Raw genomic sequence first — 23,780 nt, forward strand, 5'->3', positions numbered from 1 at the left:
ACAGGCTTTAACAGGTCTGCCCACTGGTTTTTCATCATGTTCCCGTTTATCCACTTCCAGAATTAATCTCACACTGGTGTGGTCCTGCGATTTACCCCGTCTTTTAAATCATTGGGGAAACAGTTATGGACCTGGAGGAACTCAGCAGCTCCCTCATGTTCAGGGCTGTACGTGTTCTCTGTCACACTGTCCCTCGCCAGGGCGTACATGGACAGCTCATCCAGGGGCCCACTGGAAGATGGCGCCCGCTTCAGTCCAACCACAGGTGAGTTCTCCTGTGAAGCCTCTGTAGAATGAGAGCTGGCGCGTGACGTCCGCCGGCGGTAGCGGAAACTCGGTATCCTCGAATATGGGGAAGAGGAAGAGAGTGAGCGGATGAACTCGCGCCTCGCCCTCCAGCGGACTTCCTTGTTTTTCTCAATGTAAATGTTGATGGCGAGCACAGCCACGGTTTCAGCCACAATGAAGGAGAGGGCGCCAAAGTAGAAGGACCAGCCATAGGAGTAAGTGTACTTCTTGTCATCATCACGTTTGTCACTGGGGTCTCCTGCATTGCTGGAGATGTAGACGATGATGCCAATTATGTTACTCAGACCTGAAAAATCAGAAAGACAAAAAATGAGGCAGAGAAGAAAAAAAAGAAAGTTGGAAGGAGTAAAGTAGCATAAGAGCATGAGGAAAAAAAGGTGAAGGAAAAGCCAGCAAGAATCAATCATCCATGATTTCACCACATTCAATCACGACATCTGTGGAGACTGTAAAAGTGTTTGTCGGCCAATGATTGCAGGACTCTCATCACTACTGAGGCTCTTAATGGCATGTGTCCTCAATACATGAGATGTGTGATGAAAGGAGATCCTGACCGTCTTCGATGGGGAATGAAGCTCATCGTCATGATTGCACCTTTGATGAATTAAAACATATAACCGCAAGTGCCACATTAAGCTGCCTTTCTTCATGATGAGACTCAGGCCTGACATGATTGCTCCACACTGGGAGTGTAGTGTAGTGGGACTGACAGTGTAAGCCTTCAGCTCACCTGCAGCTACAAAGAGAATGCCAGCACTGAGGAGGACGTTATTTGTCTTGTTGTAGACTCGGCCAACCCCTACACACAGTCCGCCAAGCATCAGCAGGATGGTACTGAGAATGGGGAACACACTGGAGGCACGAACTATACCTGTAGAGACAGAGGAGGGAAGACATGGCAAGAAAAAAAATACAAAGTCACAGCAAATAGTTTAATACAGTTCATTAAACCTAAACCTGTAACTATCTTTTTGCTCTTAGTGCCCCACTTGGTATCAACATAAACAGTTGCTTATTACACATACAGCATTTGTAACATTATGATTCATGGAGTCATGTTTCTGTCCACCTGATGAACAAAAGACCATTAGCCTATTCATTCTCTTTTAGCTGTTTTTGTCTCTATCAACTCCTAAGGAAAATATGTTGAGTAGCTAGTCGCTAAGCGTGTCTGCTGTTTGGTGTTGGGCACATAGTGTACAGAGGCGTTTTTAGAGCTGAAAACATTTGTATGAGAGCAGTGAGAGTGAACCAACACAGTAAAGTCGTGGGCTGGACAGCTAAACAATGAGCTGAAACTCACTACAAGCTGAAGGGGGACTCGAGTAATTATTCTCTGTAGGTTTACTAGAAGAGATGCCTCTCTTATTACACATTGTCATTTGTTGTAGTAAAAATATTAATCATACTACTTAATAAATAAAAGGACACATTGGAGTGATTAATACAAAAGCATAAATCAATAGAGTATCAATAGATCAAAGCAATTACAAAACAATGCATAGATGTATAGGTCACAACACAGAGATTTTTAAAAGAACATTTTGTTTTTAAAAAAACTTCCCTTTTAAATAATTAGCATTTTCATTACCCTTCTTCTGTCCATCTCTCCATTTTTGAGAACTCCATTACCATGTACTGTATACTTGTTGTGCCTTGTTGTGACAAAGCTTTGCTAATCAGCTGTGGGATGCAGCACGAGGTCTCACTGACTATCACCTCCCCACAAATGAATCACTGTGCCATTTTTCAAGTTTCCAAGGATGGATGATCCCATCCAACTGTGAAGTGTTTTATTAAGCCGTCCTTTTATTTAGTCTGGCTAATGGAGTGTAGTCTGATGAGTCTTTACATATTAGACCCATACTGAATTGGCAGTGCCTTAAATGAAGGTCCTTTCAAAAAAGGTCCTTTGCTGATTGAATGACTCCAGTTTTATACCTACTGAATAACAATCTATGTGTAAGCTTGGTCATTTTTGTCTTTTAATCAATATTCATAGCAGATACAACAAGGGATTTACTGTATATCCACACCTAGCCAAAAGTTGCTTTGTTTTTTGCTCCTCACCACAGTTTAGAGTAAACAAGTTCCTCTTTGCATTGAGCAAAGTTTAGAATATGCTTCACTTAATTGGAAAAAGAAAGGGAAATGATGGGAACATGCAAATAAGCTGCTGATCCTACACCAACAGCAATTAAGAAATACAAAAACAATACACTGCAGATGGTACAGTATTTTTAGATGTGATTTTCAACCACTTTTTTGTGCATCTTAGTTTTTGTCAGTTTCTCTCTGCTTTTTAAAGGCATTTCTATATTTTAGTGAGAAAAGAGCTCGTCCTATGTTTGACCTCCATGCCTAAAAATACAGTGTCAACTTATCTCTTGTGATAGTGGAGTATACAGAGCTGTAAGTAAGGAACATTGCATTCAAGTGTGACAATCAACCACCGACAAAATTGAGAACTGGCTTTACTTTTCAGTCATGTTAGGCAAGATCTGCTTTAAAATCATCCGACAAGGACATCAGTAATTGTGGGTGTCTGAAATATCAGATACACAAACAGGAGAGGTAGGTAAAAAGATTTTTTTTTAAAACATACTGTGGTGTGATCACAGTCTGACATTTCTTATAATCCAGCCTTGAATGTATTTTAAAGCTTGCCTCTCTGAAAACTGCCAAATATCTCTTTATGTCTTTGTTCTGCATTTTATTAATCTATGTATAAATGAGTATTGCTTGGTTAAAAACGACTGTCAAATAATAAGATGCTGGAGGTTGGTGGACTTTTTGCTCAGCCTTAAAAATAACAGACAATCAGTTTTAACAATGCCAGACAAAAAGGATGAGTGGGGAGCACTTACGCAGCAAGTATTCAGAGCTGTCTGTGTCGTAGTCATTGTCGTCAGGGAAATGGTTGATTCTGTAACAGCTGCCTTGATTGATCCCTGCAGGACAAAGACAGAAAAATGCATGAATTATTGCTCACTGCACACCAAGTTGCCATAACAGTTTGATACATGTGATGTTTAAGAGATGAGGACTGTTCGGTCCAACAAATAGGATCAAGAATACATGTGTTAATCTGCTTTTGAGGCGAGCTGAACTTAAACTAGATTTATTCAAAGCCTGGGGTTACATGTTTGATGTGAATTCATCAAACTCCAGTTGGTTTCAGCTGGCTGAAGTATGAGCAGGTCCTGGAGTCACAGTTACTCCCTAACCACTGACCTGTTTTTGTTAAACTGTGTCCTCTGGAGTAACTGTGTCCTTCTCTTGTCTCAGATAAAAGAGAGTGAAGTGGAAAGTCACTTCCCAGAAGACGTCTGGTTATTTTTCATGTCTCAACAGTGTGGTTTCTTGGCAAGTGGCAGCAGCACGTAATAGGGGGACACACTGCCTTTCTGATGAATTCAATGGAATAGTTCAACAGTTTGTGAAGTACTCTTATTGCTTAAATTAAATGATTAATACCACAACCAGACACGTGAGTGGTATCAAATCTTTAATCTTTAATCTTTAATTCTCAGCAAAGTGTATTTCCCAAAATGCCAAACTTATTCTTTACCATAACTTCCATTCAGATTTATTTGGTCAACTGTTGAATGAATACCACCAGGTCAGTTTTATTAATGCTATTTAATATTGTGATTTTAACATTAAAAAAGACCCACGGATTGTAAGAGCTTCTCCTATTTTTGAAAGATAATTATAAAACTTTACCATTTATTTCTTATAGCTTTTGCTGGTTGAATTAAACTATTGTCTAAGATTAGCTTCTTAGATTAGCCTCTCAATTGTTTTTACTTCAAGTCGCAAATGAGAGTTTCATCTTTGACCTAGAGCACACTGGGTATTCAGACAAGCATTGCTGTTACTGTGGATAGCTCTTTGGGTGTGCTGTGAATCCTGCAAACTGTAGACCACATCTAAGAAGAATAATTAGCGCTACCAGAGTGGTAGTTTGTGTTTTGAGAATCAGTACATAAGCTTTACAGTGGTGTGATTAAGATTGCATTGGCTGGGGATGGGAGGATTCGATCTGGCACGTGTCCAGCAGGTGAATGGCTGAGTGCCAGGAGGAACAAGAAGCCTATTTGAACAACAAAAGCCCCATGTGCTGGAAGCTTTTAATGCCTAGGTGAATTAAAATGGGAGAACTGAGTGGAGGGTTATAGACAGAGAGAGAGAGAGAGAGAGAGAGAGAGAGAGAGAGAGAGAGATACAGAGAGAGATTACAGCTGTAATTGAGCAGGAGTATAAACAACACCTTGTCTAGAGAGAAAGAGGTTTGGGGGCGGGGTTAATGGATGTACACTGAGCAGTGGTGGTAATGGTGGAAGCTCTTTGGCTATTCATTCACCATTTGCACTGTGAGTGAGTCATTTTGCACACCACTATATTAAAGGCTATGACTTCATTTGTTTGATTACATGATCATATCAGTGATTTTGTGTGCATTGTGTGTTCACTTGCATATCTTTGGATTGGCAGAATCTCAGTTGAATTTTTCTTATACCCGTATGCACTGAAGACTTTCACATCAAAAACACAATGCCCACCTCCTCATTCCTAATGGCCCAACAGGCAGCAAAGATTAGAGCTGACCTATACCATACTGAAGTCAACCACCCCATTAACCGTCTGTGCCAACGACAGACAGACACCTGTCAACTCCATTTCCCAGGTGCCCAAGGGTGAGCCACACAACCGTTATTGTCTGTGGCACATCTTTTAAGGGCAAGCTGGCTTCCATTAACTGGGTCTGCTGCTTAATAAGGGACATCAAATTAATTAGTGTCAAATCAGTCGGCGGAAATAGAGCACAAGTTTCTGTGTCTAGTCACTGATGGAAAAAAAAATGGCTCGGAACTATTTTAAGCCACAATGTGAGACTTTGTGCCTTGTGAAGAAATAAAACACATTTGGCTCACGTGGTTAGATTAAGAACAGAGTAGATAACAAAAATACAAACACCTTTGCTACCCTGTTAATTGCTGTGTAAACACCAAATCATGCTGCAGCACCTGCACATATTTGTAAGTATGTGTGTGTCTTTTCTACTGAACTGAAATGTCAAACTAGATTTACACTGTTTAAAAACGGCACACAAAAGCACACCTTCCACTGTGAACCCAGAACACAACTATTAATTTTGACTATTGCACAATATTCTCCATTGTCTATTCCAGCCCAGACCTCAACAACTCCAGCCTGTCTGACGCCTTTTTCTTGTCTCCTCCTGTGTATGTGTGTCTGCTGGATACACACACACACATACACACACACACACACACACACACACACACACACACACACACACACACACACACACACACACACACACACACAGATGGATAAAATAGAAGACAATATTGCAACTGATTAGGAATCAGATTATAAACAGAGGCCTTGAGGCTTGGGATTTATGAGTGACAGTTATCAGCTCAGTGTCTACATTAAGTGTGTGTGTGTGCGTGTGTGTGTGTGTGTGTGTGTGTGTGTGTGTGTGTGTCTGTGTGTGTGTGTGTGTGTGTGTGTGTGTGTGTGTGTGTGTGTGTGTGTGTGTGTGTGTGTGTGTGTGTGAGAGAGAGAGAGAGAGAGAATGCTGGCTGTCAGATGGACCCTTCATGAAATGAAATAAAGTCTGACTAGCTGGGAGGGAGGGAGGAGGGAGGAAGTGGAGATTAAACAAGGGAAGAATGTATGAGGAAATGAAACAACAAAAGCACAGGGAGCAGAGGAATGAAGGAGATGAGAAAAGATAGGAGGCCACATTACAAAGAGAAAGAGAAATGGTAAGGAAAGGTACAGCAAAATATGGATCGTGCAATAAAGGTCGGAGGACAGCTGTGCAATGTAACAACTGTAAATGTAAAGGATGAATAGAGAATCAGACAGGGACATAGGGTTGGTCAGACAGACTTATATTCTATAAATTCAGGGGCGTGTGACAAGGTGATTGTGTAGTGACAAAGTGGAAATTAATCTTACACAGAAAACACATCACATAGGAAATAATGGGTTCCCCGTGCCTGACTGGAGTTGCAAAGCCCCATGCTGAGCATCTCCTCCTCTTTTCCATGGCAACGCTTGTTAGTTTTTAATAAGCTTGTTTACACACACAATATACAAGAAGCCTTTTGACATCTTCACTATATTTTGAAACAAGAGATGGTAATTCCCCAGCTTCCCTTTCACAGATCTGTCACCACTGAACAGTACATGACTGCGGTCCCAAATGGACAGACGTAAGCACACAGATACGTGTACATAGACATACACACACACACACACATCTCAGTGGAAGCAGATGTCACAGCTGTGGTGCCGGTGGCAACAGGATGATGCACGTTGTTATTATTTTGAATTAACGCAGTTTGGCCAATAAGGGAAGCAGCCTCAGTGGAATACACCAATAGCATTGTCTCATCAAGTCAAACACTTGCTCACCTCCTGGTGTCTCCAGGAACAGTACATCATGACAATGAGCTATATGTGATATATGCCTCTACTTCCTCGTTTTCACACTTCAATAGCACTGCAAATAGATTGATGAATAAAATAATCAAAAGTGACATTAATATTGTATTTCACTAGAACTGTGTGGCCTCTGGTGGGTGATATTCTTTCAGTAATAGCATTGCCACTGGATCCACATAACAGATTTACAGCAAACAGGAGCAGAAACAACTTGCTTTGCTTTTATTCTTGTTGCTTTCTGCGACAGTCAGTGTGAACACTGACAGTAGAGAGTGCACTGTGGTTTATAACAGATGATAAGGTTTTATAAAGCTGTAAGCAGACAGAGCTCTGTTTCTGGAGCATGATAGAAAATACAGACATGCATGTACATCTCATGTGAACTTAACAATACATACATTTATTACTATGGAGGCAGGGGATGCTGGGATGCAATATAAAAAGCAGCTGTGTAATCAAACAAACCCCTCAACTTTGATTTTCAGTCTAAGTGAGGATAAAAGAAAAGCAATTTGGAGAAGACATCAGTGATTCAGTGCTGATATGACTGACAGTTGGTTAATTAAATTGTCACCAGGTAGTAGTTTCTTCAAATACAGCTCTGCTTGGGGTAGACTGTGCATTTGTATTCACGCTGTTGAAAGAAAACTCAGATCCATCACCACATGTAGCCTGTTGAAAATGACTCATACAAAAGTACAGCAGCGGTCAAAAGTTTGGACACACCCTCCCATTCACTTCAATAAGAAAATGTTTGGTACTGAACATTTATGATGGAGTCTAAAAGAGAATGAGAATAAAAAATTAAAGAATAACTGTAACCTATAGGTGCTCTTTTACATATATTTTGTATTTTCTTTGGGTTTGAAACCACATCTCAAACAATGAGGACACTGAATACATGATGTATTAGAAATAGATTTGGTTTGAAGCTTTGTTTGTGTGTATTTCAAAATTGCCATGATAAATCCTTTTCATATGTAAATGCCCTAAACTACAAACTACCATATTTTCTTTTCCTCATCCTTTTCCTTTATCCCTAACATTTTCAGATTTGTTTGGAACAGGTGTTCATTCCCAACAACACTTTCTCTTTGGCAATTTTCCAACAAATCCTGAACTGAAACAATGAATTCATCTTTGTATGATGTGCAAATTGTCCTTCTCTACAATATGTTGACCTCAATTTAGAGCTAAAGATAAGTTAAGATAAGATAAAATAAGAGAAGAGAAGAGAAGAGAAGAGAAGAGAAGAGAAGAGAAGAGAAGAGAAGAGAAGAGAAGAGAAGAGAAGAGAAGAGAAGAGAAGAGAAGAGAAGAGAAGAGAAGAGAAGAGAAGAGAAGAGAAGAGAAGAGAAAGAGAAAGAGAAAAGAAATTAAATGCATCCAAAATTTAAGAGGGATTACAAAGGTTCATTAAAAAAGTAGAATAGCGGAAGAGAAAGCCATAAACAGATAAAATAATGATATGAATGGAATTGTTAAACCTTGAAAGAGATGAAAAGAGACACTGCACATCAGCTACTCTGTTGTCACGTTTTAATTACAGACTTATGGAGCATGGTGGAATTGGCAAAGTGATCCCCTCCCCACCTAAACCAGCCCAACACTACTTTGGAAAACAGGAAAACCACCACCACTGCCGGCTGGGGTGTTTTACTGGAAATATATACCTGATAATTGTATTATTCATTAGGTTATTTCTCATTCTCAAATGTTGGATTTATGCACTCGAGCCACACGTAAGCAACAGCCTCTGATGCATTTGCCGATTCTGATGCAAATTAGACTTACTCAGTGCACTCGTGGGTGCTACCCTGACCTCATAATATTCATGTGGAGAAAAAAACAGGGAAGGTAAAAAAAAAGGTAATGCAAAGGACTTCCATAAATGAGAGTAGTGCTGACCTCAATGTAAAGTAAGCTTCATTCAATATATTCCTGCCTGCTACTTAAATGTCACACAGGCCTGTTGGGGAAGAGGTAACACTTCTTGAAGAAACAGGGTGACTACTAAAACACATTTATTACAAGGTTGTGAAGAGGGAAAGGGTTGAACAGAGCCATGTGTGTTACAGCAGTGTGTTGTCACTGAGAGAAAGACATGTTGTTGCTACAATCTGTTCAGCTAAAAACGCGTTGATGTTTTCCCCAGTAGCTGTGATACACACGGAGCCGTCAATAACCCAGTGTGTTTGTTACAATGACCAGAGGGGTGTGTGTGTGTGTGTGTGTGTGTGTGAGTGAGTGTGTTTGAGGAGAGGAGGTGTGTGTGTAGGGGAGCGGGGGTGAGGCTTCCTTCCTTGTCTTCTCCTCTATACTTATGAGTCTCCATGACAACGGAGCCATCGTCCAGCAGCTTGTCGTTTTAGGCAGAGGCACAGAAGTGAAACTATTAGCGACGGAGAGACTGATATGATAGACTGGCCATTGTTTGTGCAAATTATGTTTTCAAAAAGAAGCTTCACTGCACAGAGCCAGTCTTTGTCCCTAGCCTCATCAACATCAATCCAGTCTCTACTGTCATTAATCGGCTTTCATTATTTACTTCAAAGTACTGATGGGAAATCATGCCTGACATAATAGTTGGCCGGCATTTGTAATTTATCATCATTTCTTAGGGTATTAGAAGATATAATGCTCCCTGCATTATATCTGACATGAGACTGTACACATCCTAGACAGGTGCCCAGCCGAGCATGACTCTCAGTAAATTGCGAGTGTCATAACACACCAGGATGTTCTTTACATGTGTCTAAAGTGTTCGTCTTCACTGCAGGACAAACCCAGAGACAGTTTAATCATTGCTGACAGCTAAATCTCTCCCTGTGTGTGGGTTATGGCTTCAAGTCTAACAGATGTGAATGAAAACAAGCTCACTAATGGACACAGAATGGACTATAGACACTGAAAAGCAACTGATGCACCACTAAAACAGATTTTACAGGCAATAATAAGTATCCAGTGCCCAGGTTTTTCTTTTCTTTCTTTTTTTTTTTAATTTTGTGTTTTCTGCTGGTTTTAGAGAAGAAGAAACTAAAAAGATGAAGTTGCCTTAGTGTATCTTACTGTATCCACACAAATATATAATACAGTCAAAGGAAAATACATAAAAGAACAACAAAAACCTTTCTGATCTTGTTTCTGTCTCACAACACTACTATATTTACAGCTTTTCATTTTATTTTTGCATCTTCAGTATTACTCCACAGATGACAACAGGGTTGTGTGTGTCACGTTTCATGGCAGCTCCTCTGTACCTGCTGCTGGAACACAATGTGCTGCGTTTAGAGAGCACAACTCCTCCTGAAGTGTTTGCCTGCCACTACGGACAAAAAAGTCGCTCTTGAAGGAAAATGTCCTTTAAAACAAGATTTCGAGATATTGCTTCAAATGATACGCTCCTACAAAATGTATCTAGTGCTCATGCAGGTGGCGTTAATTCAGTTTATCCAGTTTGTTTGGGATTGCCAGCAGTGCATTTTCAGACACGTTTTATGAGTTTAAAAACGTTTTAACACTTATTTCTACCTTGCCTGCAGCTGGACATTTTTTTATTCGCAAACCTTGCTTGTGCCAATCACTGCGTCACGAGAGACGTTTGTAACGTGAACAAATCCATCCAGTCTCATCGACTCACTTAATGATACTGTAGCTAAGGCGAAAAGTCAAGGGATGGCCGGAAGGAGGGTTGGTCAATGAATGGGTGTCTGTCTGCATCTGAAACAAGACGTCACTGCACGCGCACCTCTGTTGGTTTCAAACATCCAATGCGTAAAACTACTCAGAAACACTTTCCAAAGGGAAAAACAAGATGTAAAGTATAAATTATTTGCCTAATTTCCTATTATGAATGATAATTTTGCTCTTTTGCTTGGACATGACGTGAACTCAGAGTCATCTATTTTTAAATCACCGGGCATGTTTCCATAGCAATTTCAGAGATGTTGCCAAGCAACAGCATCGGATACAATGAAGACATGAATGAAAGTAGACTAATAGCGCACACATTTCCTGGCAGCGACCGGCTTAAAAGTGAATGGGCTCAGACGCGCCGGTTTGGCATCGCAATCTTTTGTAGTCTATATCACAGCTGAATGTATTGTGTGGGCCTCTGCTTGAACAAGGCGATGTAACAGTTGGCAGACAGCTTGGTTTGAGCTGAACACCGCTCATTTGTTTAGCGTTCATTTGCTATTTCAGCACATCTGTGGTGTTAAAATCTTGCATTTTTGTCCATTTGACCTGTAACCTCTGAAAGTTGTTTCACCTATACGATCATTCTCTTATTATGCATCCATCTTCAGTCTATGTGTGCGTAAAGGGAGCGCGTACTTTTGTGCGCCCAGATGACTGTGCCTACTGAGAAACAAAAGATTCCTCCTCATATAAAAGAGAGGATTAAAACTATATCTCGCACAAAAACAACACAGAACAGTGCAGTCTAAGTGTAATTGCCAGAGCACCATACATGTTGACGGCTTCCATAAATATAGAGCCCCTAAAGTGAGACTAGGCTTGGAGCGGTCTTACCTTCAATACAGCAGATTCTCCACAGCCCGGAGTGGGTGAGATCGCCCTTCTTGGTTTTGGGCTGTGACTGGGTGTCGTCTGTGGATGCATTGGTGCTGTTGCAGATGTACGCCCGCGAATAGAGCCAGTAGTCCGTGCCGATGGCGATGGTCATCAGGCTAAAGGCAGCAAAAGCCCCCACGGTGGCCAGCAGCGTTTGAACCCCGCGGTCACACCAAGCCATGGCGCTTCATACTAGTCCATACTCTCACCGGTCCAACACACCGGGGCGCGTCAAGGCGCGGATCCTTTGGGCATATTGTTAAGGTGCGTTCACTCTTTCTGCTCCTCTGCTAAAAGTGAAGTGTGCAGCCAGGAGACGGAAGATGTAGGGCTGAAAAGCTCACCTGATGCTCAAAAGCAACTGATTGCTGCTGTGAATATGAGAAGCCACCAGTTGTGCCCACTCCAGAGGATCCACACAGATTTTTATAGCGCGCAACACAGCAACATCTCATATACCAATCCAGAAAAACTCCCAAACTCCTCACCACTTCATCTTTCTGTTTTCCTTCCTTTACCTCTGTCTCAAAGCACTTTTCTCTCTCCCCACATAGACTGCGCCTCTGTTAAAACCCATTTAAAAAGGATCACGTCAATAGCTGTTAAGTGAGACCCCACCCTCACCAAATCTAGCCAATGGAGGATATGTGCAGAAAAGAGAGAAATAGAAAAAAAACACCTTAGTGACATTACAAATTACTATTGGACCACTCATGCATTTTAAACAGGAATCTTGGGGGGGTTGCGGGGTATTAATTAGTTAAATAAATTGTCTCTGCTGAATTCAGAAGCTGTTAATATTACCAAAGTCACCGTTTGGCTGAGAAGGAGATTAGGGGGGAGAAATAATTACAGGCTTTGACACACCCGTCCTTATGTGTGGTGCACTAACACCAAACAATCACAAGACCATTATAATAGCTATTAGAGGTTTGGTGAGCGCTTATTACCACCAAACATAATGTCAATCACTTGTCTCAAGAGCAGGATGCTGACAGACAGACAGACAGACAGACAGACAGTTTAGATAGATAGATAGATAGATAGATAGATAGATAGATAGATAGATAGATGTGTAAATACAGGCAATGGTTTGTAATTGAAGTAGGTTTCATGCAAATGACACTGGCATAAAAAATAAAACGTGTGAATATCTCTCTTCCTCAGTCACTTTCACACAAACTCTTTCCTCTCCTGCTCATGAATTTTAATCATGAAGCAGTCAAATTGCTTTATTACACATGCAAAAATACTATTCACGCCCAGGTGAAAACCAGATCAAAAATAATGTTTAATGCATCTCTGAGCCAGATGGAAAGTTTTCAAACCACTATGCTTGGGTGGCGTTCACTGGCAAGGTGCCTCATGCTAGAGTAGAAAAAACAACTCTTGCCAGCCTAGGAAATTTTATATTTCTAGCAATTCATTTTAGGATAAGACTATCTGACGTATTGTTTCAATTTAGCCTTAATGGGTTACACTTATAATGAGAAATAATTTACAGATTACATAGTTCAGCGTTTTACTATTCCCTGAAAAGCTGGCTTCAGGGGATTTCAGTATAGGCCTGTGTTTACTCTGAATACATTTATGTGTAGGCTACTATGTAAAAGGGTTAGGGTTAGGGTTAAACTAAGTAAAAGTAGTTTAAGTAGGCCTTATAGGAGCTGGTGCTTACAGTCTACTCTTAAACTACACTTACACTGCCACTAATCTGTAATCTATTCAAAATCTTTAAATAGCAGAATAGTCACACTGAAATGTGATTTTATCAGTCTTTAAAATGATGGCATCAGATATTAAGCCGCTGAATGGTCTAACAAACTGAAAGTGACGTCCTTTAGCTTATCTTTATTTCATTATGATGCCCAATTGTTTTCTGTTATTGGATTATTGTCACACATGTTGTAAAAGACGCTTTCCCTAAATACATTTAAAGAGAAAAACAGTGAGTGTGTACAGTTCTCTGTAATAGTAACGATGCCTGTTTTTATTCGTAGTTTCTGTCTTTGCTGTTCAAATGGCCATCGTTGTTTTCACATAAAGTAACTCTCTGGATGGTTTTTGATCAACTGCATCAATTTCCTTTCGTTGCCCTCATGGTGGCTCCAACTCGCCTGCAACGCTGGCTGGAGAAAAAGGAAATTCTGGTTAAAGTACCATGACTGCGAGCAAAACACTACAGGAGTAGACTGTGACGCCTCGGCACAGCGGCCCATGTACGTACCACGCATGCGTATTACTGTTCTTTGCCTAGTCTCTGCCATACTGGTGTCACCGTCAGTGGGCATGCGCAGAAGCAGGTGGTGACGCTAGTGGCTTCTCCTTGTGTAATTGGTAGGCAGCAGCTGAACAAAGGCCTGCCCCTTTTTCAGGAGGATTTCTCTACTGCCATCGTTACTTTACGTGTAATCACGATTACTAAATCGGATTACGATACTTTTATTTTATTTCAGGACGTTAAACAACAGTAGAGATTGCGTCCGACATGGATGTGGATCACAATGAACCTAGTGGCGAGACCAAATCGGCCATGCATACTTGGCGTTATCGCCACCATTTCACGTACAAGGCAGATCAAGGAAAAAATATCATCGTCCAGTGTAATCTGTGTCTGCCGAGGGTTAATCTGCTATCCACGTCGAAGACCTCAACATCAAACCTAAAGAAGCACTTAGACGTGAGTTACAAAACAGTCATGTACTGGTAAACGATGTCCCGAAGCCGTCAGGTTAATGTTTAAAAGGGTCAATGAATGAATAGCTGCACTCGTGATTAATAACGTTACATTGTAGCTGCATGCTGATTACCAACTCGTGTCGCTCAGGCTCTTTGTGTTCAACTTTGCTGGAGAAAAACAAGCATATTATTCTGTACACGTGTTATTTTGAAAGGTTTTCATTGCAGTTGTGAAGTTTGTGAAGTGATGGAAAGTCCGCACAGTAGAAAAAATGGCACATATCCAACATAAAACCATGTTTGCGTTTTGTCTTCCAGAGAACACATTTGGGCTGTGATGCCAGGCCTGATGCCAAGAGGGGACGGAGGAGGGAAGAACACAATGGCGAGGAGAGCAGGCACTGCCAACTCAAAAAGCTAAAAGCGGAAATCATCTCCAAATGCATGTCCCAAAACAAGATAGACGAGCATGTCTTCAACTTCATCGTGGAGGATTGCCATTCATTTTATGTGCTGGAGCAGCCTGGGTTCAAGAAGCTGATTGCGGGCTTGACTGAAGGGTTAAAGTCCATGGACAGGGTGACCTTGTTTACAAAGGTGGACCAGGGTTTTTCCAGGATGCGGGAGGAGCTGATGACAAAACTCAGTAATGTCCAGTATGTGTGCACCACAGCTGACATCTGGACAGCCAGCAACAGAAGCTTCTTCGGGATGACCTGTCACTGGATTGACACAGATTCTTTGGAGAGGAAATCTGCTGCTCTGGGTTTTGTGAGGCTACAGGGCAGGCTCACGTATGACACCATTGCAGGGAAAATACATGACATCCATGTGACGTTCAATATCGAAAGTAAAGTTCAGACCACCGTGGCGGACAACGGCAGCCCCTTTGTCAGCGTGTTCAAGGAGTTTGTGTTGGACAGCCAGGACACCGACGATGACATCGGCTTCTACGAGAATGTGAGCACCATCCTCGAGGGTGAGCCGGAACAGGACATGCTCTTGTTTCTTCCCACTGTGCAACGCTGTGCATCACACACCCTGGAGCAGATTGTCTCCGAAGACTTTTGGCAAGCTGTGTCGCAGGGGCCCATGTGTCAGCTGCATTACAGTACAATGGCTAAGGTGTACGCGATATGGAGCAAATGCCACCATCTCCAAGTTGGTATGGATGCAGCCGAGGAGATAGGAAAGATGGCGCTCGTCGTCCCTGCCGTCATACGCTGGAATGTGGAGTTCTGTGCCGTGCAGAAGATCGTCTCTCTCAGTGAGCGGGAGCTGACCGAGCTGTGTGCCCGTCTGGAGGTCCCACGTCTGCAACCAGAGGAGATGGCCTTCCTCAAAGAATACGCGACTGTATTCCACCCACTCGCTTTTGCACTTGAACTTTTCCAAGCGGAGCAGAAATGTTACCTGGGTCTGGTCATCCCAACTGTACTAAGTCTGAAGAACAAGCTAAACGAGCAGAAAGAGGCCGCAAACTACTTCGGCGATGTCATCACTGCCATTGTTATGGCTATTGATGTACGGTTCCAGGAGCTGTTCGCCAGCACAGAAGCAAAGTTTGCAACAGCGACAACTCCTCAGTTTCGCTTGTGGTGGATGCCTGCTTCTGAGAGAGAGGAGATGTGCGCCCTGCTGGCTACAGAGGCGTCCCAGGTGGATCCCTGCAACATAACCGAGGCAAACACCAGCCAGTGCAATGTGTCAACCATTAAATCTGAAGATGACTTCTTCAGTTACGGGCCCGTGAGGCCGGCCACTCAGATCCAGCAGCGGGGAGCGATGGAGGAGGTCCGCAAGTACATTGAAGGGCCAGGGAAGAGCCTAGAGTGCCTTCAGGACTTCCCCAGAGTGAAGCAGCTTTTCCTAAAATACAACACCACTCTGCCCTCCACCGCCCCCGTCCAGCGCCTCTTCAGTCAAAAAGGCAACTTGGTCACCTCACAGAGAAACTTTCTGACTGATGACTACTTTGAGCGCATTCAGCTATTAAGATACAATAGCAGCATTTGCGCTTTGGCCCCTGTTTGAACACATTACCAGTCTCTCTCTCTCTCTCTCTCTCTCTCTCTCTCTCTCTCTCTCTCTCTCTCTCTTCTCTCTCTCTCTCTCTCTCTCCTCAGCCTTTTGATTGATGCAGAATCAAACCATGTTGTGCTAAAACTTCAAGTCATTACAGAAAAAAAACCCAGAGTAATGTCACATTTCAGCCAGATGTGTTTTCTAATAATAATTTTTTTTCTCCTTTTTTGATAGGCATAGTATATATCTCCTTCTCCAGAATGGCCTACTTGTATATGAAAATAATTGACAATCATGGACGGAAAACACTGACAAAAGCATCTTTCTATCTGTGTATTGTGATTTGAAGTAGCCACAGGGTTAAACTGAATTGATTTTGTCTTTCAGTTAGGGTAGCTTGTTTTTTCTACAGCTGTCGAATGAGAATGCATCTCCTGTCTGTATGTTTTATATAATATATAAAGATACAAGGAAAGAGTATCGTTGTATCGTTTTGCTTTTCTTTTTTTAAACCAAAAAGCAACTGGAAAGCAACATTAATTAGGTTAGTGACAAAATGGGATCAGACGCCTTATTTGCATGCGGCCCTGATTACATCAACAGATACTGATGACAGTCTCCAAGAAGCCTGTGTTTGTGTGTGAAGTAAACACACAGCATACAAACAGCAAAATTCCAGTGCTGCCGTGTCCCAGGTGCATTCCCCACCATGTGCCCAGATGTCAGTTAAGAGCTTGTCAGACAGCTGCCTAGAGACCAAAAGGAGGCTGTCAGAAAACACAGATGCACACACACTCACACACAGGCTCGGTATGGGCCCGAGCTGTTGTAAACATGACACTACTGAAGATGCAAAACCAACCCTGAGAGAGTAGCCTACAAAAAGCTGTGGGATTTGCCTTTTCTTATTTTCAATATTATTGCATGTATGATTCTTTATGTTCTAGTTATCTGATTTTCTGACTTTGCCTGCAGCACTCATAATGAATTAGGCAGACTAACAAAAGAACTTCAAAATCTATTCTGCGTGAGAGATGGGCTATTGGGACTCTATTTAACAGCACAGCAGCTGATATGGGAAAATGCTGTTTTAAAAGCCAGCAGCAGGGAAGGGACACAGTTAAGGTGAGTAGCTTTAAGGATTACTAGGAGAATTGTGACATTACAGTGCAAACCTTTCCAAACAAAGCAGCGATTAAGGAATTAAAAGTTAAAGTAAACTGATTACATACTTGGGAATAGTTGTCCTGTCAGGCATAAAACTTACACATGCTTAAAACTAAATATTGGGTGATTAAATCACATTAGAAGTACTATAAGAAATATTTTGAGTTTGTGGCTGCAAATGTATTTTACAGCTTTTTGACTGTGGCTGATTGTGTTAAAGGATTAACAGTTGACATTTTCTCTGTACTATAATCACTGTTTCATATTACTTTAATTGTGGTGGCCCATAATTCAAAATATACTCTGCATAGTATTGCCTTTTACAGTACCTACATAGCAAGTAAGGAAAATAACAAACTACTAACTAAACTGACTTGCTCTTTATAAACCTTATTACATCTGCACTAATTTCCATAAGTGATTTCAGCTAAATTAACACCTCACTACTGGATTTCAGTCCAAACCTGCAATGCTTTTTAGCCAAATCATGGTTATACATGAAGACATTTTTTTATTTTTTTTAAGTCAAAGATTTAGTGATTTGCCCATATTAATGTCCCAAACCTTATTGTTAGTGTGCGCTTGTGTCCTTACTGTGCCTTGATGCGCTTAACCGTTTCGCCACGGCCAGGTGGAGTAGAAATTTACAAAGATGTGAAGTCTTGTGTTGGCTTAGTCATGGAAGATTAATCTGTCTGGAGTGTTTTCCCTACCTTCCCCTTTATGTGTAATAGGATGCAGCTCTGTGCAACAGCAGGTGAATGGAATGGATGCATGACAATATCCTAATTATCCTTAACTCATCTGACAATCCTGCCCCCTGTTGGACACAGAGGTGCACTTCAGCACATGCCACGCTCACTTATAGAAGTTCTCATAGCAAATAAACAAACTACATCCCCCAGTTCAAAGATTGATCCAAAGTGGATGTTTTAATGATTTCAGTAAAACAATGGTACAAAGTATTACTTCTCAAAACACCTGGTAATACCTGTGACCACACATAAACACACACATTTAGTACAGGATCTTGTTAGGCACAAAGTGGGTGGAAGGTGTACAGTGTGTGAGACTAACAGCTTCTGTCAGTATCATTGATTAATCCATTAGCACGCCCTTGTCTTTACGGTCCTCTCATGCTTCCTCCCTTGCAAGAAGTTACCTTTAAATCTCTTTGTTATACAAAAGCAACATGGCAGAGACAAATACTCTTATTTTACTATAACCGTCAACCACCAATTGCTTCTACTGAGTCTTAGTCAGTTCTGTGATATACTACAGTAAGGAGGGAAGCATTAAAAGGCGTTCCAGACATGGCTTGGATATTTTAATATTCTAATGCCCTTCTCTCACTTTGCTTGGGTAAGACACCCTTCCGGTGTCTGGTCCAGAGACAACCCTGGTCACTGCAGAAGTAGTTTGGCAGGTCCAAAGTGGCCCAGGTTCTCGCAGGACTTGAGCCAGCGTTGGACATTAGTGGGAGTGGACGAAGCTGGGCCGCTTTGCAGCACGCAGCAGTAGCAGACGATATCAGCCAGGGAGAACTCTGGCCCGGCCAGCCAGGGGTTGCGGCCCAGAGCAGAGTTGAGAGCGCGTAGGACGGCAGTCTTCTCCTTGGCACTGCCCTCTGCCAGCTGGAAGAAAGCAGTGTCCACCCAGCTGTCCACCAGCGTGGCCAGAGCAGGGTCAGAGGGGTAGGTAGCGAGTAGCTTGAAGAGGAAGCGTGCAACGTTGGCCTCACCCTCGATGGGGCACATGTTCTGAACGCTGAATTTCATCTGCAGTTTGGGGACTGAACAGGGCAGAAGAGAGACAGTCCTCATGGTTAACAAAAACACCATTTATAAAGCATTTAAAGCAGTCAGATCATGTCAATATGCTGATTATTTTAGAATATAAAGTTATAAACACAATGGTATGTATACCATTGTGTTTTGGCGATGCTTATGTGTAATTTCATGTAATTCAAAATGCTTTATGGTGTCAAAAGGGTACTTTTGTCGTGTTAAAATGTTGCAAAGATTTGTTCTCGATAATTAAATCACTGTCATTTTTCAAAATCTTAATCACATGCAGTCAAATTAGCAGTGCCACGTCTCAAATGGCTTAATGCTTGATTACAGTTGTTTGTTGTAATTACTATGATGGTGAGAGCTATTGTAATTAGTTTCATTGCAAAACACCTACTCATTTTCTCAACAAATTATTTCCAAATTAAAGAACATTTTTTTCATGGATTGTGTTGCCCCTGCATGTACGACTGAGCAAAAACTGGTTCAAGTTTAGTGCAGATAAATTATATTTTGCCTCGTTGATTTGATGTACTAATGGCTTTGTGCATGTAATTGTTTTTTTTGTTGTTGCTGCACTTCACTTTAAGTCCCATGTCCTACGTCCATGTTAAATAACAAATCCTGCCTCTCTCATTGTGCCTTACCATTTTTCCATATGAGGGTGAAGCCCAGCTGGAACATCTGGCGGGCGTAACTGTCTGCGTGGCGTGGGCCCAGGCAGGACATGAGCTGTGGTGGCACACCGGTAACTGAGGAGTGGACATGGACAGTGGAGAGCACCCGATAGCGCTGACACAGCAGGCTGTGAAGCACCAGCAAAGTCAGAGGTGGCTGGGCCGGGTTGGCGTTTATGACGATGTCACGGAGAGCACCAAGGTCCTTGTGACATGAACAAGATAAAGGAGGTAAATAATTGCAGAATTTAAAATAAATACTGTATTGCAACATTTATCGACTACATCTAGGCTCTAATGCTTACACCTGGATCCAGAGAACACCAGTGATTCCTACCTTGCCCAGTAGTGTGTCCAAGTCTGCGGTTCCTTTGAGGGTTGTGGAGCTGGAGCTCTGGGAGGAGAAGCTGCTGCTGACTGTCAGGTCCAGATCTGCATCTGGCGTGGTTACCGTCTTGGCCAGGCCCTCCACAGCTGCTTTCAGCTCATACAGTTTGTGCATGATCTCATCCTGCCGGGCCTCCAGAGCTTTGACTGCTGGGTCCACCTCGCCATTCTGTGGAGACGGAGAGAAGATTGCACAGTTTGGTTGAAACCGCAAATGAAAATCTGAGAGCATGACGGCTTTGAGAGTAGCAGTACAGATCCCCAGCAGTTTTAAAACCTGGGTGAGACTCTGAGTCCTAATGTGAAACTGTCCATGCACAGATAACATCAAGTGTATCATCAGTATTGACAGCTTGCATATTCCCAGTTTACAGAAATATGATATAGACCTACAGTACAAAGAAAACTGACCAAAACAGGATATTTCAGTATTAAAGATCCCCTCCAGACATGCATTTAGACATATAAACATAGTCTCCATGGAATACTAATGTGTGTCTGATATGGTTTTCCCACCAAAAAAAGTATGATTACCATGTTAAATACTTAAATGGCCTCTCTCATTAAAAATTTAAATATATTGTAGTTTAACTGTTGGATAAAAACTGTCTCGTACTTCACTGAAAAGTTCATTCTCAGTGTTTTTGCACTGGACCTTTCAAGTTTCCACATCACACTTGTGTAAGTTAGCATACTGGACAATGATAGGATCCAAAATAGTTGTGATGTCACAAATCATGCTGGCAGGCCAACGCCTTTAAATCTGAGCAACTTAAAAGTGAAAACAAACTCTGCACATACACCATTCTTCACTGTGAAACTATAGGAACAAGAATCAAATCGTATTTTTGAGTTGAGACTTTAAGACTTTTGAGATTTTATAAGACTAAACCTGAGGTGGATAGCTGCAGTCTGTTGCTGTCAGATTAGGTTATATATATACTAGATATGTGTCAAATGTCTGATCTGACAGTGAAACCTCCACATGAAGTAAAGGGTCTCCCATGTACCATCATTATGTGCACATAGATATATAATTATGACAATGTCAGCAAATGCAGCTCAGGATGAAGACAATCTACTCTACAAGTGCCCCCACTTTATTTCGTGTAACAATGTTTAATATGAATGGAACAGAGGAAACGTGTAGTAATTGACACAAGTTGCATCACCCAGATCATTCATTGTCCTGACTAGCTAAATTAGCCAGTTAGCTTGGTTTCAGTCAGCTCATGCTAACACACAGTAAGAGCATGTATTAACACGAGAGAAGCAAAAAACTGCAGTGCGGGCTAGTCGAAGCGAGGGTAAAACACAAGCTAACCAGTAATAAAGATGAGGCTGGTCGAAATGAAATGAGTTAAGAGTTACCTGAAACGCGTGCTCGGGGGTGCAGCTGTTCCCTTGCTGCGCGTGGATATTTGGTAACTTGTACATGCAGGTGGGCAAATCAATCTTTATGTCACCCCCACTGATGGGCTTTACCTGGTACATGGGCATGGCGGAGGACATGGACGTGTACTGTCAGAGACAAACTGATTAAAAAACAAAACAAAATCCCGGACACAGATGTCTTCTTCTGGGGCTGTGTGATGTTGACAGGCAGCAGCAGCAGCAGCTTAGCTCCAGAGCCGGTTACACAGGAAAGAGGCCGCAGTGACGTCACATCCGGTGAAAGTGACAGAGGCATGGAAGTGTGTGTGTGTGTGTGTGTGTGTGTGTGTGTGTGTGTGTGTGTGTGTGTGTGTGTGTGTGTGTGTGTGTGTGTATGTGTGTGATAAGTCTTCTCTAATGTTGGATGGTATTGAAGTGACAGATAAAAAAGAAGGAATAAGACCCAGAAGCAAGTTTTTCTGGAGATCAAAATTTGGAGACATGAATTGGAAAAGAGCTTGGCTTTTGCCTTATAAGTAGCTAAAGAAATACACTTCAAAATCCTGAATAAAATGTACCCCAAAAATGTACCCCACTAATTATCTGACTGGTAGGTTCATGGTAAGTTCATGAACATTGATGTGTCTTGCACCTTTTGTAAACATCATATGGAAAAGATCTCACACCTGCTCTTTGAATGTGAAATATCCAAAAATATTTGAACTGATCTGGAATCTCACCTCTCTGAAGCTTTCAACTATCTATACTCTGTTGACCTCAAAGGTACCATCTGCTATTATATCTCAGAGAATAATACTGCAGAATATCTTGCTAATTTTATTATTCATTTTTTAAAAATTAATAAACACAAATTCTCCAAAACATAACCTAAAATTGCACCTTTTCTCAAAGAATTGAACTCTTTATTTGAATCACTCAAACTAGTGTATAATAAGAAAAAGCAATAAATGAATAAACCACTATAAAACACTATTTCCTGACAAAATGATATATGAATCCTCACTATTTATTTATTTAAGATCTATTAAATAAATGTATTTTTCCATTTATGTACTTATATAACATATTCTTCATTTCCTCATGTGTGTCACTAATTTCTGAACCGTATAGACTATATGCATAATGTAATGTTTACCTGAATGTGTATTCCATTATTGTTTCAACAAACAATTAAAGTAATGTGTATTATGAAGGAAAGTGAATCTTAATTAACAATTTAAAGATCCCCTCTAGACATTTTAAGAGGTATATAAAACACTTTACTTTGACTAATAATATGTGTCTGATATGTTTTTTGTGTTTCTTTTATGAATGTGAAAACAGCCTTAGTATCAAACTCTGCACATACATCATTCTACATAGTGAAGCTCAGACATCCAACTGTATGAACAAGAAGAAAAACATATTTTTGAGTGAAGGTAGACTTGAAATATTCACACAGTGATGCTGAAATCATCAACTTTCTCAATATATCCTCTGCATGTATTCTTCTAAATACACTAGAGGGCGCCACAGTAACGTTTTTCTCGTGTCCCATCTTTGCAAGCTCAGTAACTTCAGCAATTGTAGGTCAAGAGTCAACAGAGGAACTCATACTATCAATTTATGAACTTCACCATAATTAACAAAGACCATTTAATCATGATGCAAGCTGAGATTTAGCTTCATATGTTTTACAATGACAACAAAACTCAAACTAACACTGTTTTCATTCACCCCCATTTACGCTATGCATAGGATTAGTGTGACTGGTTTGAATTTTAGCACTGGAAATTTAACACTGAATACTCTGATTCTGAAACTTGCCAGAGTAAAATTTACATTTACTTCTGCTCTGCTTTCAGTACAATTCACCATTAAGTAATTTAATCCCAAATTACTTTTCTTTGTTACAAAAGGAAACATCTTCTAATGAGATTTTAAACTCTTATCAGGGCAGCCAGGCATGTGACATGACATCACAGCCCAGAGAAAGTAGTGCTGCTGTAGTTTTGTGTCGGACATCATTCAGTGACGATTTACATTTAGATAAAATAACTAGATAAAATCAACATTTTTGCAGTGAGTCAAGCATACTCATTGGGAATCCACATTTTACTGTAATAAAATGTATTAATTCAGCATATATTTTGACCAAATATACAAAAAGGTAATGCATTTAACGTTTGCTTCCTAGATTCAGTCATAGTGTAACTAAGCTATTTCATGAGCTAGAGTTTCTTAGACATGAAGATAACTCTCTGTGGGTTTTAAATCTACTATTTTGAATGGTCAAGCCCTCAAGCCCAAA

At 41.1% G+C, this 23,780-nt stretch overlaps 3 protein-coding genes across 3 annotated transcripts; 1 reads left to right on the plus strand and 2 right to left on the minus strand.

Moving 5' to 3' along the window:
* Nucleotides 1–68: 68 nt before the first annotated feature.
* LOC128378784 (voltage-dependent calcium channel gamma-4 subunit-like) lies at nucleotides 69–11,551 on the minus strand. Its single transcript, XM_053338376.1, has 4 exons — nucleotides 11,329–11,551; nucleotides 3,177–3,260; nucleotides 1,040–1,180; nucleotides 69–595 (listed from the first exon to the last, which is right to left on the minus strand). The coding sequence occupies exons 1-4, from the start codon at nucleotides 11,549–11,551 to the stop codon at nucleotides 69–71; spliced, it is 975 nt and encodes a 324-aa protein (XP_053194351.1).
* A 2,238-nt stretch (nucleotides 11,552–13,789) lies between these two features.
* On the plus strand, nucleotides 13,790–16,128 carry zgc:161969 (uncharacterized protein LOC569044 homolog). The gene is made up of 2 exons (XM_053338653.1): nucleotides 13,790–14,050; nucleotides 14,368–16,128. The coding sequence occupies exons 1-2, from the start codon at nucleotides 13,859–13,861 to the stop codon at nucleotides 16,081–16,083; spliced, it is 1,908 nt and encodes a 635-aa protein (XP_053194628.1). The 5' UTR covers nucleotides 13,790–13,858; the 3' UTR covers nucleotides 16,084–16,128.
* A 2,018-nt stretch (nucleotides 16,129–18,146) lies between these two features.
* aimp2 (aminoacyl tRNA synthetase complex interacting multifunctional protein 2) lies at nucleotides 18,147–21,733 on the minus strand. The gene is made up of 4 exons (XM_053338086.1): nucleotides 21,467–21,733; nucleotides 20,046–20,264; nucleotides 19,679–19,913; nucleotides 18,147–19,033 (listed from the first exon to the last, which is right to left on the minus strand). Exons 1-4 carry the CDS (start codon nucleotides 21,605–21,607, stop codon nucleotides 18,645–18,647), a joined length of 984 nt encoding a protein of 327 aa, XP_053194061.1. The 5' UTR covers nucleotides 21,608–21,733; the 3' UTR covers nucleotides 18,147–18,644.
* Between the last annotated feature and the right edge of the window lie 2,047 nt (nucleotides 21,734–23,780).

The sequence above is a fragment of the Scomber japonicus genome, chromosome 18 (genome assembly GCF_027409825.1).
Source record: "Scomber japonicus isolate fScoJap1 chromosome 18, fScoJap1.pri, whole genome shotgun sequence".
NCBI classification, from domain to species: Eukaryota; Metazoa; Chordata; class Actinopteri; order Scombriformes; family Scombridae; genus Scomber; species Scomber japonicus.

Bases quoted from the DNA above. Each gene is read 5' to 3' on its own strand.
- LOC128378784 (XM_053338376.1), bottom strand. From the start codon at position 11,551: ATGGCTTGGTGTGACCGCGGGGTTCAAACGCTGCTGGCCACCGTGGGG. The intron at 1,181-3,176 runs GTAAGTGCTCCC...CTGTCTCTACAG, and splicing joins CAGCTCTGAATACTTGCTGC to GTATAGTTCGTGCCTCCAGT. The intron at 596-1,039 runs GTGAGCTGAAGG...CTGATTTTTCAG, and splicing joins CATTCTCTTTGTAGCTGCAG to GTCTGAGTAACATAATTGGC.
- zgc:161969 (XM_053338653.1), top strand. From the start codon at position 13,859: ATGGATGTGGATCACAATGAACCTAGTGGCGAGACCAAATCGGCCATG. The intron at 14,051-14,367 runs GTGAGTTACAAA...TTTGTCTTCCAG, and splicing joins ACCTAAAGAAGCACTTAGAC to AGAACACATTTGGGCTGTGA.
- aimp2 (XM_053338086.1), bottom strand. From the start codon at position 21,607: ATGTCCTCCGCCATGCCCATGTACCAGGTAAAGCCCATCAGTGGGGGT. The intron at 20,265-21,466 runs GTAACTCTTAAC...CCGTCTCCACAG, and splicing joins CCCCCGAGCACGCGTTTCAG to AATGGCGAGGTGGACCCAGC. The intron at 19,034-19,678 runs GTAAGGCACAAT...TGCCCTGTTCAG, and splicing joins CACCCTCATATGGAAAAATG to TCCCCAAACTGCAGATGAAA.